The 14,980-nt window shown below is 47.0% G+C and overlaps 1 protein-coding gene across 1 annotated transcript in view; it reads left to right on the top strand.

Annotated features, from left to right (window-relative positions):
• LOC115117365 (zinc finger protein ZFP2-like) overlaps positions 1 to 13,936 on the top strand; it is a 30,637-nt gene extending 16,701 nt beyond the window's left edge. The window contains exon 7 of the mRNA XM_065015659.1: positions 12,197 to 13,936. Coding sequence (XP_064871731.1) covers positions 12,197 to 13,269 — 1,073 coding nt within the window. The 3' untranslated portion in view covers positions 13,270 to 13,936. The remainder of the gene's footprint in view (positions 1 to 12,196) is intronic.
• The last annotated feature ends 1,044 nt before the right edge of the window (positions 13,937 to 14,980 follow it).

Below are 14,980 nucleotides of genomic sequence, written 5' to 3'. Positions count from 1 at the left end.
GGGGTAATAATCTGTATTACCTCCCAGTGGTGGAGTGCAGGGGGTAATAATCTATATTACCTCCCAGTGGTGGAGTGCAGGGGGTATTAATCTGTATTACCTGCAAGTGGGGGGGTAATAATCTGTATTACCTCCCAGTGGTGGAGTGGGGGGTAATAATCTGTATTACCTCCCAGTGGTGGAGTGCAGGGGGGTAATAATCTGTATTACCTCCCAGTGGTGGAGTGCAGGGGGGTAATAATCTGTATTACCTCCCAGTGGTGGAGTGTAGGGGGTAATAATCTGTATTACCTCCCAGTGGTGGAGTGTAGGGGGTAATAATCTGTATTACCTCCCAGTGGTGGAGTGTAGGGGGTAATAATCTGTATGACCTCCCAGTAGTGGAGTGGGGGGTGCAGGGGGGTAATAATCTGTATTACCTCCCAGCGGTGGAGTGCAGGGGGTAATAATCTGTATTACCTCCCAGTGGTGGAGTGGGGGGTAATAATCTGTATTACCTCCCAGTGGTGGAGTGCAGGGGGTAATAATCTGTATTACCTCCCAGTGGTGGAGTGCAGGGGGTTAATAATCTGTATTACCTCCCAGCGGTGGAGTGCAGGGGGTAATAATCTGTATTACCTGCAAGTGGGGGGTGGTAATAATCTGTATTACCTCCCAGTGGTGGAGTGGGGGGGGTAATAATCTGTATTACCTCCCAGTGGTGGAGTGCAGGGGGTAATAATCTGTATTACCTGCAAGTGTGGGGGTAATAATCTGTATTACCTGCAAGTGGGGGGTAATAATCTGAATTACCTGCAAGTGGGGGGGTAATAATCTGTATTACCTCCAAGTGGTGGAGTGCAGGGGGGTAATAATCTGTATTACCTGCAAGTGGGGGGAGGGGTAATAATCTGTATTACCTCCCAGCGGTGGAGTGCAGGGGGTAATAATCTGTATTACCTCCCAGTGGGGGGTAATAATCTGCATTACCTGCAAGTGGGGGGTAATAATCTGCAGTACCTGCAAGTGGGGGTAATAATCTGAATTACCTCCCAGTGGTGGAGTGTGGGGGGTAATAATCTGTATTACCTCCCAGTGGTGGAGTGCAGGGGGTAATAATCTGTATTACCTGCAAGTGGGGGGAGGGGTAATAATCTGTATTACCTCCAAGTGGTGGAGTGCGGGGGGTAATAATCTGTATTACCTCCCAGCGGTGGAGTGCAGGGGGTAATAATCTGTATTACCTCCCAGTGGGGGGTAATAATCTGCATTACCTGCAAGTGGGGGTAATACTCTGCAGTACCTGCAAGTGGGGGGTAATAATCTGAATTACCTCCCAGTGGGGGGTAATAATCTGTATTACCTCCCAGTGGTGGAGTGGGGGGTTATAATCTGTATTACCTCCCAGTGGTGGAGTGCAGGGGGTAATAATCTGAATTACCTGCAAGTGGTGGGGTAATAATCTGTATTACCTCCCAGTGGTGGAGTGCAGGGGGGTAATAATCTGTATTACCTCCCAGTGGTGGAGTGCAGGGGGGTAATAATCTGTATTACCTCCCAGTGGTGGAGTGCAGGGGGTAATAATCTTATTACCTCCCAGTGGTGGAGTGCAGGGGGGTAATAATCTGTATTACCTCCCAGTGGTGGAGTGTAGGGGGTAATAATCTGTATTACCTCCCAGTGGTGGAGTGTAGGGGGGTAATAATCTGTATGACCTCCCAGTAGTGGAGTGGGGGGTGGTAATAATCTGTATGACCTCCCAGTAGTGGAGTGGGGGGGTGCAGGGGGGTAATAATCTGTATTACCTCCCAGTGGTGGAGTGGGGGGTAATAATCTGTATTACCTCCCAGTGGTGGAGTGCAGGGGGGTAATAATCTGTATTACCTGCAAGTGTGGGGGGTAATAATCTGTATTACCTGCAAGTGGGGGTAATAATCTGAATTACCTGCAAGTGGGGGGGGGTAATAATCTGTATTACCTCCAAGTGGTGGAGTGCAGGGGGTAATAATCTGTATTACCTGCAAGTGGGGGGAGGGGTAATAATCTGTATTACCTCCAAGTGGTGGAGTGCGGGGGGTAATAATCTGTATTACCTCCCAGCGGTGGAGTGCAGGGGGTAATAATCTGTATTACCTCCCAGTGGGGGGTAATAATCTGCATTACCTGCAAGTGGGGGTAATAATCTGCAGTACCTGCAAGTGGGGGGTAATAATCTGAATTACCTCCCAGTGGTGGAGTGTGGGGGGTAATAATCTGTATTACCTCCCAGTGGTGGAGTGCAGGGGGTAATAATCTGTATTACCTGCAAGTGGGGGGGGGTAATAATCTGTATTACCTCCAAGTGGTGGAGTGCGGGGGGTAATAATCTGTATTACCTCCCAGTGGTGGAGTGCAGGGGGTTAATAATCTGTATTACCTCCCAGCGGTGGAGTGCAGGGGGTAATAATCTGTATTACCTGCAAGTGGGGGGTGGTAATAATCTGTATTACCTCCCAGTGGTGGAGTGGGGGGTGTAATAATCTGTATTACCTCCCAGTGGTGGAGTGCAGGGGGTAATAATCTGTATTACCTGCAAGTGTGGGGGGTAATAATCTGTATTACCTGCAAGTGGGGGGTAATAATCTGAATTACCTGCAAGTGGGGGGTAATAATCTGTATTACCTCCAAGTGGTGGAGTGCAGGGGGGGTAATAATCTGTATTACCTGCAAGTGGGGGGAGGGGTAATAATCTGTATTACCTCCAAGTGGTGGAGTGCGGGGGGTAATAATCTGTATTACCTCCCAGCGGTGGAGTGCAGGGGGTAATAATCTGTATTACCTCCCAGTGGGGGAATAATCTGCATTACCTGCAAGTGGGGGGGTAATAATCTGCAGTACCTGCAAAGTGGGGGGTAATAATCTGAATTACCTCCCAGTGGTGGAGTGTGGGGGGGTAATAATCTGTATTACCTCCCAGTGGTGGAGTGCAGGGGGTAATAATCTGTATTACCTGCAAGTGGGGGGAGGGGTAATAATCTGTATTACCTCCAAGTGGTGGAGTGCGGGGGGTAATAATCTGTATTACCTCCCAGCGGTGGAGTGCAGGGGGTAATAATCTGTATTACCTCCCAGTGGGGGGTAATAATCTGCATTACCTGCAAGTGGGGGGGGTAATACTCTGCAGTACCTGCAAGTGGGGGTAATAATCTGAATTACCTCCCAGTGGGGGGTAATAATCTGTATTACCTCCCAGTGGTGGAGTGGGGGGTTATAATCTGTATTACCTCCCAGTGGTGGAGTGCAGGGGGTAATAATCTGAATTACCTGCAAGTGGTGGGGTAATAATCTGTATTACCTCCCAGTGGTGGAGTGCAGGGGGGTAATAATCTGTATTACCTCCCAGTGGTGGAGTGCAGGGGGTAATAATCTGTATTACCTCCCAGTGGTGGAGTGTAGGGGGTAATAATCTGTATTACCTCCCAGTGGTGGAGTGTAGGGGGTAATAATCTGTATTACCTCCCAGTGGTGGAGTGTAGGGGGTAATAATCTGTATGACCTCCCAGTAGTGGAGTGGGGGTGCAGGGGGTAATAATCTGTATTACCTCCCAGTGGTGGAGTGTAGGGGGTAATAATCTGTATTACCTCCCAGTGGTGGAGTGTAGGGGGTAATAATCTGTATTACCTCCCAGTAGTGGTGGGGGGTGCAGGGGGTAATAATCTGTATTACCTCCCAGTGGTGGAGTGGGGGGTAATAATCTGTATTACCTCCCAGTGGTGGGGGGGGGTAATAATCTGTATTACCTCCCAGTGGTGGAGTGCAGGGGGTAATAATCTGTATTACCTGCAAGTGTGGGGTAATAATCTGTATTACCTGCAAGTGGGGGTAATAATCTGTATTACCTGCAAGTGGGGGGTAATAATCTGTATTACCTCCAAGTGGTGGAGTTACCTGCAAGTGGGGGTAATAATCTGTATTACCTGCAAGTGGGGGGTAATAATCTGCATTACCTCAAGTGGTGGAGTGCGGGGGGTAATAATCTGTATTACCTCCCAGCGGTGGAGTGCAGGGGGTAATAATCTGTATTACCTCCCAGTGGGGGGTAATAATCTGCATTACCTGCAAGTGGGGGTAATAATCTGCAGTACCTGCAAGTGGGGGGTAATAATCTGAATTACCTCCCAGTGGTGGAGTGTGGGGGGTAATAATCTGTATTACCTCCCAGCGGTGGAGTGCAGGGGGGTAATAATCTGTATTACCTCCCAGTGGGGGGGGTAATAATCTGCATTACCTGCAAGTGGGGGGTAATACTCTGTATTACCTGCAAGTGGGGGGTAATAATCTGAATTACCTCCCAGTGGGGGGTAATAATCTGTATTACCTCCCAGTGGTGGAGTGGGGGGTTATAATCTGTATTACCTCCCAGTGGTGGAGTGCAGGGGGTAATAATCTGAATTACCTGCAAGTGGTGGGGTAATAATCTGTATTACCTCCCAGTGGTGGAGTGCAGGGGGTAATAATCTGTATTACCTCCCAGTGGTGGAGTGCAGGGGGTAATAATCTGTATTACCTCCCAGTGGTGGAGTAATAATCTGTATTACCTCCCAGTGGTGGGTAATAATCTGTATTACCTCCCAGTGGTGGAGTGCAGGGGGTAATAATCTGTATTACCTCCCAGCGGTGGAGTGCAGGGGGTAATAATCTGTATTACCTGCAGGGGGGTGGTAATAATCTGTATTACCTCCCAGTGGTGGAGTGGGGGGGGTAATAATCTGTATTACCTCCCAGTGGTGGAGTGCAGGGGGGTAATAATCTGGTGGGGGGTAATAATCTGTATTACCTGCAAGTGGGGGGTAATAATCTGAATTACCTGCAAGTGGGGGGTAATAATCTGTATTACCTCCAAGTGGTGGAGTGCGGGGGGGTAATAATCTGTATTACCTCCCAGCGGTGGAGTGCAGGGGGTAATAATCTGTATTACCTCCCAGTGGGGGGTAATAATCTGCATTACCTGCAAGTGGGGGGTAATAATCTGCAGTACCTGCAAGTGGGGGTAATAATCTGAATTACCTCCCAGTGGTGGAGTGTGGGGGGGGTAATAATCTGTATTACCTCCCAGTGGTGGAGTGCAGGGGGTAATAATCTGTATTACCTGCAAGTGGGGGAGGGGTAATAATCTGTATTACCTCCCAGTGGTGGAGTGCAGGGGGTAATAATCTGAATTACCTGCAAGTGGTGGGGTAATAATCTGTATTACCTCCCAGTGGTGGAGTGCAGGGGGTAATAATCTGTATTACCTCCCAGTGGTGGAGTGCAGGGGGTAATAATTTGTATTACCTCCCAGTGGTGGAGTGCAGGGGGTAATAATCTGTATTACCTCCCAGCGGTGGAGTGCAGGGGGTAATAATCTGTATTACCTGCAAGTGGGGGGGGGTAATAATCTGTATTACCTCCAAGTGGTGGAGTGCAGGGGGTAATAATCTGTATTACCTGCAAGTGGGGGGAGGGGTAATAATCTGTATTACCTCCAAGTGGTGGAGTGCGGGGGGGTAATAATCTGTATTACCTCCCAGCGGTGGAGTGCAGGGGGTAATAATCTGTATTACCTCCCAGTGGGGGTAATAATCTGATTACCTGCAAGTGGGGGGTAATAATCTGCAGTACCTGCAAGTGGGGGTAATAATCTGAATTACCTCCCAGTGGTGGAGTGTGGGGGGTAATAATCTGTATTACCTCCCAGTGTGGGGGGGTAATAATCTGTATTACCTCCCAGTAGTGGAGTGCAGGGGGTATTAATCTGTATTACCTGCAAGTGGGGGGTAATAATCTGTATTACCTCCCAGTGGGGAGTGGGGGGTAATAATCTGTATTACCTCCCAGTGGTGGAGTGCAGGGGGTAATAATCTGTATTACCTGCAAGTGTGTGGGGGTAATAATTTGTATTACCTGCAAGTGGGGGGGTAATAATCTGTATTACCTGCAAGTGGGGGGGTAATAATCTGTATTACCTGCAAGTGGGGGTAATAATCTGTATTACCTCCCAGTGGTGGAGTGCAGGGGGTAATAATCTGTATTACCTCCCAGTAGTGGAGTGCAGGGGGGTTAATAATCTGTATTACCTCCCAGTAGTGGAGTGCAGGGGGTTAATAATCTGTATTACCTGCAAGTGGGGGGGTGTAATAATCTGTATTACCTCCCAGTGGTGGAGTGCAGGGGGTAATAATCTGTATTACCTCCCAGTGGTGGAGTGCAGGGGGGTAATAATCTGTATTACCTCCCAGTGGTGGAGTGCAGGGGGTTAATAATCTGTATTACCTGCAAGTGGGGGTAATAATCTGTATTACCTCCCAGTGGTGGAGTGCAGGGGAGGGTAATAATCTGTATTACCTCCCAGTGGTGGAGTGCAGGGGGTAATAATCTGTATTACCTCCCAGTGGTGGAGTGCAGGGGGTAATAATCTGTATTACCTGCAAGTGGGGGGTAATAATCTGTATTACCTCCAAGTGGTGGAGTGCGGGGGGTAATAATCTGTATTACCTCCCAGCGGTGGAGTGCAGGGGGGTAATAATCTGCATTACCTGCAAGTGGGCGGGGTAATAATCTGCATTACCTGCAAGTGGGGGGTTAATAATCTGAATTACCTCCCAGTGGTGGAGTGTGGGGGGGGGGTAATAATCTGTATGACCTCCCAGTAGTGGAGTGGGGGGTGCAGGGGGGGGTAATAATCTGTATTACCTCCCAGTGTGGGGGGTAATAATCTGTATTACCTCCCAGTGGTGGAGTGCAGGGGGTAATAATCTGTATTACCTCCCAGTGGTGGAGTGGGGGGTTAATAATCTGTATTACCTCCCAGTAGTGGAGTGCAGGGGGTAATAATCTGTATTACCTGCAGGTGGGGGGTAATAATCTGTATTACCTCCCAGTGTGGGGCAGGGGGTAATAATCTGTATTACCTCCCAGTAGTGGAGTGCAGGGGGTTAATAATCTGTATTACCTCCCAGTAGTGGAGTGCAGGGGGTTAATAATCTGTATTACCTCCCAGTAGTGGAGTGCAGGGGGGTAATAATCTGTATTACCTGCAAGTGGGGGGGGGTAATAATCTGTATTACCTCCCAGTGGTGGAGTGCAGGGGGTAATAATCTGTATTACCTCCCAGTGGTGGAGTGCAGGGGGGTAATAATCTTTATTACCTCCCAGTGGTGGAGTGCAGGGGGTTAATAATCTGTATTACCTGCAAGTGGGGGGTAATAATCTGTATTACCTCCCAGTGGTGGAGTGCAGGGGGGTAATAATCTGTATTACCTCCCAGTGGTGGAGTGCAGGGGGTAATAATCTGTATTACCTGCAAGTGGGGGGTAATAATCTGCATTACCTGCATGTTGGGGGTTATAATCTGAATTACCTCCCAGTGGTGGAGTGTGGGGGGGGTAATAATCTGTATGACCTCCCAGTAGTGGAGTGGGGTGCAGGGGGTAATCATCTGTATTACCTCCCAGTGGTAATAATCTGGATTACCTCCCAGCGGTGGAGTGCAGGGGGTAATAATCTGTATTACCTCCCAGTGGTGGAGTGGGGGGTAATAATCTGTATTACCTGCAAGTGGGGGGTAATAATCTGTATTACCTCCCAGTGGTGTATTACCTCCCAGTGGTGGAGTGCAGGGGGGGGGGAATAATCTGTATTACCTCCCAGTGGTGGAGTGCAGGGGGGTAATAATCTGTATTAACTCCCAGTGGTGGAGTGCAGGGGGGTAATAATCTGCATTACCTGCAAGTGGGGGGTAATAGTCTGTATTACCTCCCAGTGTTGGAGTGCAGGGGGTAATAATCTGTATTACCTCCCAGTGGTGGAGTGGGGGGTAATAATGTGTATTACCTCCCAGTGGTGGAGTGCAGGGGGTAATAATCTGCATTACCTGCAAGTGGGGGTTATAATCTGAATTACCTCCCAGTGGTGGAGTGTGGGGAGGGGTAATAATCTGTATTACCTCCCAGTAGTGGAGTGCAGGGGGGTTAATCATCTGTATTACCTCCCAGTGGTAGAGTGCAGGGGGGTAATAATCTGCATTACCTGCAAGTGGGGGGTAATAATCTGAATTACCTCCCAGTGGTGGAGTGTGGGGTGTAATAGTCTGTATTACCTCCCAGTAGTGGAGTGCAGGGGGGTTAATAATCTGTATTACCTCCCAGTGGTGGAGTGCGGGGGGTAATAATCTGTATTACCTCCCAGTGTTGGAGTGCAGGGGGTAATAATCTGTATTACCTCCCAGTGGTGGAGTGCAGGGGGTAATAATCTGCAAGTGGGGGGTAATAATCTGTATTACCTCCCAGTAGTGGAGTGCAGGGGGTTAATAATCTGTATTACCTCCCAGTGGTGGAGTGCAGGGTGGGGGTAATAACCTGCATTACCTGCAAGTGGGGGGGGTAATAATCTGAATTACCTCCCAGTGGTGGAGTGCGGGGGGGTAATAATCTGAATTACCTCCCAGTGGTGGAGTGCGGGGGGGGTAATAATCTGTATTACCTCCCAGTGGTGGAGTGCGGGGGGTAATAATCTGTATTACCTCCCAGTGGTGGAGTGCAGGGGGGTGAATAATCTGTATTACCTCCCAGTGGTGGAGTGCAGGGGGGTGAATAATCTGTATTACCTCCCAGTGTTGGAGTGCAGGGGGTAATAATCTGTATTACCTCCCAGTGGTGGAGTGCGGGGGGTAATAATCTGTATTACCTCCCAGTGGTGGAGTGGGGGGTAATAATCTGTATTACCTCCCAGTGTTGGAGTGCAGGGGGTAATAATCTGTATTACCTCCCAGTGGTGGAGTGCGGGGGGTAATAATCTGTATTACCTCCCAGTGGTGGAGTGCAGGGGGGTAATAATCTGCAAGTGGGGGGGGTAATAATCTGTATTACCTCCCAGTAGTGGAGTGCAGGGGGTGGGTTAATAATCTGTATTACCTCCCAGTGGTGGAGTGCAGGGTGGGGGTAATAATCTGCATTACCTGCAAGTGGGGGGGTAATAATCTGAATTACCTCCCAGTGGTGGAGTGCGGGGGGGTAATAATCTGAATTACCTCCCAGTGGTGGAGTGCGGGGGGGTAATAATCTGTATTACCTCCCAGTGGTGGATTGCGGGGGGTAATAATCTGTATTACCTCCCAGTGGTGGAGTGCAGGGGGTGAATAATCTGTATTACCTCCCAGTGGTGGAGTGCAGGGGGTAATAATCTGTATTAACTCCCAGTGTGGGGGGGGTAATAATCTGTATTACCTCCCAGTGGTGGAGTGTGGGGGGTAATAATCTGTATTACCTCCCAGTAGTGGAGTGCAGGGGGTTAATAATCTGTATTACCTCCCAGTGGTGGAGTGGGGGGTAATAATCTGTATTACCTCCCAGTGGTGGAGTGCAGGGGGTAATAATCTGCATTACCTGCAAGTGGGGGGTAATAATCTGTATTACCTCCCAGTAGTGGAGTGCATGGGGGATTAATAATCTGTATTACCTCCCAGTGGTGGAGTGCAGGGGGTTAATAATCTGTATTACCTCCCAGTGGTGGAGTGCAGGGGGTGAATAATCTCTATTACCTCCCAGTGTGGGGGTAATAATCTGTATTACCTCCCATTGGTGGAGTGCAGGGGGAGATAATAATCTGTATTACCTCCCAGTGGGGGTTAATAATCTGTATTACCTCCCAGTAGTGGAGTGCAGGGGTGTTAATTATCTGAATTACCTCCCAGTGGTGGAGTGGGGGAGTGGGTAATAATCTGTATTACCTCCCAGTGGTGGAGTGCGGGGGGGCGGGTAATAATATGTATTACCTCCCAGTGGTGGAGTGCAGGGGGTGAATAATCTGTTTTACCTCCCAGTGGTGGAGTGCGGGGGGTAATAATCTGTATTACCTCCCAGTGGTGGAGTGCAGTGGGGGGGGTGAATAATCTGTATTACCTCCCAGTGGTGGAGTGCAGGGGGGTAATAATCTGCATTACCTGCAAGTGGTGGAGTGCGGGGGGGGGTGGGGGTAATAATCTGTATTACCTCCCAGTGGTGGAGTGCGGGGGGGTAATAATCTGTATTACCTCCCAGTGGTGGAGTGCAGGGGGGTGAATAATCTGTATTACCTCCCAGTGGTGGAGTGCAGTGGGGGGTGAATAATCTGTATTACCTCCCAGTGGTGGAGTGCAGGGGGTAATAATCTGCATTACCTGCAAGTGGCGGGGTAATAATCTGAATTACCTCCCAGTGGTGGAGTGCGGGGGGGTAATAATCTGAATGACCTCCCAGTGGTGGAGTGCGGGGGGTGGGGGGTAATAATCTGTATTACCTCCCAGTGGTGGAGTGCGGGGGGTAATAATCTGAATGACCTCCCAGTGGTGGAGTGCGGGGGGGTGGGGGTAATAATCTGTATTACCTCCCAGTGGTGGAGTGCGGGGGGTAATAATCTGTATTACCTCCCAGTGGTGGAGTGCAGGGGGGTGAATAATCTGTATTTACCTCCCAGTGGTGGAGTGCGGGGGGTGAATAATCTGTATTACCTCCCAGTGGTGGAGTGTGGGGGGTAATAATCTGTATTACCTCCCAGTGGTGGAGTGGGGGGGGGTAATAATCTGTATTACCTCCCAGTGGTGGAGTGTGGGGGGTAATAATCTGTATTACCTCCCAGTGGTGGAGTGGGGGGTAATAATCTGTATTACCTCCCAGTGGTGGAGTGTGGGGGGGGGGTAATAATCTGTATTACCTCCCAGTGGTGGAGTGTGGGGGGGGTAATAATCTGTATTACCTCCCAGTGGTGGAGTGTGGGGGGTAATAATCTGTATTACCTCCCAGTGGTGGAGTGGGGGGGGGTAATAATCTGTATTACCTCCCAGTGGTGGAGTGTGGGGGGGTAATAATCTGTATTACCTCCCAGTGGTGGAGTGTGGGGGGTAATAATCTGTATTACCTCCCAGTAGTGGAGTGCAGGGGGTTAATAATCTGTATTACCTCCCAGTGGTGGAGTGGGGGGTAATAATCAGTATTACCTGCAAGTGGGGGGTAATAATCTGAATTACCTCCCAGTGGTGGAGTGGGGGGGGGGGGGTAATAATCTGTATTACCTCCCAGTGGTGGAGTGCAGGGGGGGGATAATAATCTGTATTACCTCCCAGTGGTGGAGTGCAGAGGGGGGGGGGGTAATTTAAATTTAAAAAACTCCTCAGTTTCATCATCTGTCCGGGTGGCTGGTCTCAGACGATGGTCCTGGGCTGGTGTTGTTAAACGTGGTCTGCGTTTGTGAGGCCAGTTTGATTTACTGCCAAATTCTCTAAAATGATGTTGGAGGCGGCTTCTAGTAGAGAAATGAACATTCAATTATCTGATAACACCTCCAGTGGATATTCCTGCAGTCAGCATTGCCAATTGCACGCTCCCTTAAAACTTGAGACATCTGTGGCATTGTGTTGTGTGACACAACTTCACATTTTAGAGTGGCATTTTATTGTCCCCAGAACAAGGTGCACCTTTGTAATGATCATGCTGTTTAATCAGCTTCTTGATATGCCACGATTGTCTTGGTAAAGGAGAAATGTTCACTAACAACGATGTAAACAAATTTGTGCACAGGATTTGAGAGAAATTAGCTGTTGTGTGTATGGAAGAATTCTGTTATTTTAGCTCATGAAACATGGGACCAACACTTTACATGTTGCGTTTATATTTTTTAGGAACATCTATCCAAAATATGTGACACCATTTTTTAAAACTTTACACAAAATATCATGACATGATTAGTCAAAATGTAAAAAATGTGTGAATGTCTAAATAATAAAAAGCCATTGTGTCGAACCCTTTCAACAACAGGGAGATGTTACTAATGAGCTTTGTGTCTTTCTCCAAGTTCTGGACTTCCACACAGAATGACTTCTTTACTAATTTGATGTTTAAAGAAGTATTTAGGTCACATTCTGTATCATACAGCTATGAAGGTTATATATTTAGAACCACCTGCTCGATTGGAATCCAGTGACGTCTGTGTCTTCAGTGTCACAGAACTGTCTAGTTCTTTGTGTTCTGACTTCTAAAACAGAAAGAATAATAAGTAATGTTAACATATCAGTAATTACTATTAATTACCAAATTATGAAATGTTTGGAAAACTAGCCTCAGGTTATTGAGAGATCTGATTTGGATTAAACCTCATAGCAAGGCAGTTTTATGATGTGGAGATGTTTATTCTGTTCTCTCTTTAAATAAACACTATCTTTGACAGGAGGAAAACCAAACTTGGAGGAACCAGAGACGTCCGAACCAGCAAGACGACACCTCTGCTGCCATTGTGGAAAGAGGTTTACCAAGTTAGGAAGCCTGAACAGACATGAGAGGGGACACACAGAACCGAAGACACAAAATTGTGCCCAGTGTGGAAAGAGTTTTAGCTACTTAGGAAATCTGAAAGCTCATGAGCGAACACACACACGGGAGATGCCTTTCCGTTGCTCCCAGTGTGGAAAGAATTTTAAGCGGTTAGACACTCTCAAAACCCATGAGCAAATACAGACTAGGGAGAAGCCGTACCATTGCGCCCAGTGTGGAAAGAGTTTTAGCCAGTCAGGAAGCCTGAAGGAACACATGAGACTGCACACAAGGGAGACGCCTTACTACTGCTCACATTGTGGGAAGAGTTTTAGCCATTTAGTTAGCATGAAAAGACATCAGAGGATACACACAGGAGCGAAGCCACACCCGTGCTCCCAGTGTGGAAAGAGTTTTAAGCGGTTAGACACCCTCAAAACCCATGAGCAAATACACATTAGGCAGAAGCCGTACCATTGTGCCCAGTGTGGAAATAGTTTTAGCAAGTCAGGAAGCCTGAAAGTTCATGAGCGAATACATACAGGGGAGAAGTCATACCTTTGCGCCCAGTGTGGAAAGAGTTTTAGCCAGTCAGGAAGCCTGAAGGAACACATGAGACTGCACACAAGGGAGACGCCTTACTACTGCTCACATTGTGGGAAGAGTTTTAGCCATTTAGTTAGCATGAAAAGACATCAGAGGATACACACAGGAGCGAAGCCACACCCGTGCTCCCAGTGTGGAAAGAGTTTTAAGCGGTTAGACACCCTCAAAGCTCATGAGCGAATACACACAGGGGAGACACCATACAATTGTGCCCAGTGTGGAAAGAGTTTTAAGCGGTTAGACACTCTCAAAACCCATGAGCAAATACACACTAGGCAGAAGCTGTACCATTGTGCCCAGTGTGGAAAGAGTTTTAAGCGGTTAGACACTCTCAAAGCTCATGAGCGAATACACACAGGGGAGATACCATACCATTGCGCCTAGTGTGAAAATAGTTTTTGCTGGTCAGGAAGCCTGAAAGTTAATGAGAGAATACACACGGGAGAACCCATACCACTGCTCCCAGTGTTCAAAGTGTTTTACCCATTTAGGAAGCCTGAAGGAACACATGAGACTGCACACAGGGGAGAAGCCTTACAAATGTTCAGACTGTGGGAAGACATATTACTCATCACAGTCACTTACAAAACATATGAGAATCCACACAGGAGAGAATAATTACTTCTCCTAGTGTGTAAACTTGTAATTCACATCACATACACTTAAAATTCATCAGAGAGCGTACACACTGCTCCCATTGTCTTATGTTGTTGACTGAGAATGTTTACTTGTTTATACTATAAGACATTAAATTGTACACAGTAAACTCAAACATATATATTTGTATGTTTTTATTAGAAACCATAAATCGTACATGGAGTATGTCAGTTTGAATATAGAGTAAATCATATAATCTCCTGTACCTGGGAGGATCATTCTGTGTTGCAAACCAATTTACACCTGTGTCCTTGTATGAATAAAGTCCCGCCCAGGAACAGGAAACTATAAAGATATGTGCTCATCACCCAATGCTTCAGGAATTCAGACTGTACACTGCGATGTGTAACTCTGTTATTCTCTCTGAGCTCAGAAATAAAGAATCTTGGTTTGACTTGGACTCCACCCAACTTGCAACCCAAATCCAATGACAGGAGACATTTTGTGTTGATTTCATGTTGAATTCACTTTAGTTGAGGACTCAAAAGAAATGTAAATGTAAACTACATGTTGAACTGACGTCTGTGCCCAGTGGTTTGAATAAGCGGCAGGTGTTGGATCAATATCCACCTTAGTTGGTTACGGGATCGGAAAACCATCCATCTCCTTCAGCGCCATTCTTCACATTATCTTTTACATAATAAAACACAACTCAACCCATATGATCTATTACATCATAAAACACAACTCAACCCATATGATCTATTACATCATAAAACACTAACCCATATGATCTATTACATCATTAAACACTAACCCATATGATCTATTACATCATTAAACACAACTCAACCCATCTATTACATCATATTACATCTAACACTAGTTAGAACTGGGTGGACCACCTACTGTATTTTTGGTTAGTTAGTTAGCTGTTGATAAAGTAGGCTCGTCTAGTTTAGGGGTGTTTTTGAATACTTATTATTTCTTTCCTTGGGTCCAGCTCAGCCCCTTTTCCTGCTCCCCCCATTACCGTGTGTTTTCCAATAAACCCTGAGTTTGACGGTAGATTTCAGTTGTCCTGGTTATTTCGTTCACACTTTTACTTTGTCACTATTATAATTTGCATGAGTTATGTTACGGGTCTCATTTACCATCCCCCCTAGACTGTCGGGCCAAAAGGGATTCGTAACACACAATAAAACACAACTCAACCCATATGATCTATTACATCATAAAACACAACTCAACCCACATGATCTATTACATCATAAAACACAACTCAACCCATATGATCTATTACATCATAAAACACCAACCCATATGATCTATTACATAATAAAAACACAACTCAACCCATATGATCTATTACATCATAAAACACCAACCCATATGATCTATTACATAATAAAAACACAACTCAACCCATATGATCTATTACATCATAAAACACCAACCCATATGATCTATTACATCATTAAACACAACTCAACCCATA

This window comes from Oncorhynchus nerka, unplaced genomic scaffold (genome assembly GCF_034236695.1).
Source record: "Oncorhynchus nerka isolate Pitt River unplaced genomic scaffold, Oner_Uvic_2.0 unplaced_scaffold_1359, whole genome shotgun sequence".
Classification (NCBI taxonomy): Eukaryota; Metazoa; Chordata; class Actinopteri; order Salmoniformes; family Salmonidae; genus Oncorhynchus; species Oncorhynchus nerka.
The sequence above is the reverse complement of the archived record's forward strand: the minus strand, read 5'-3'. Positions and strand labels throughout refer to the sequence as shown.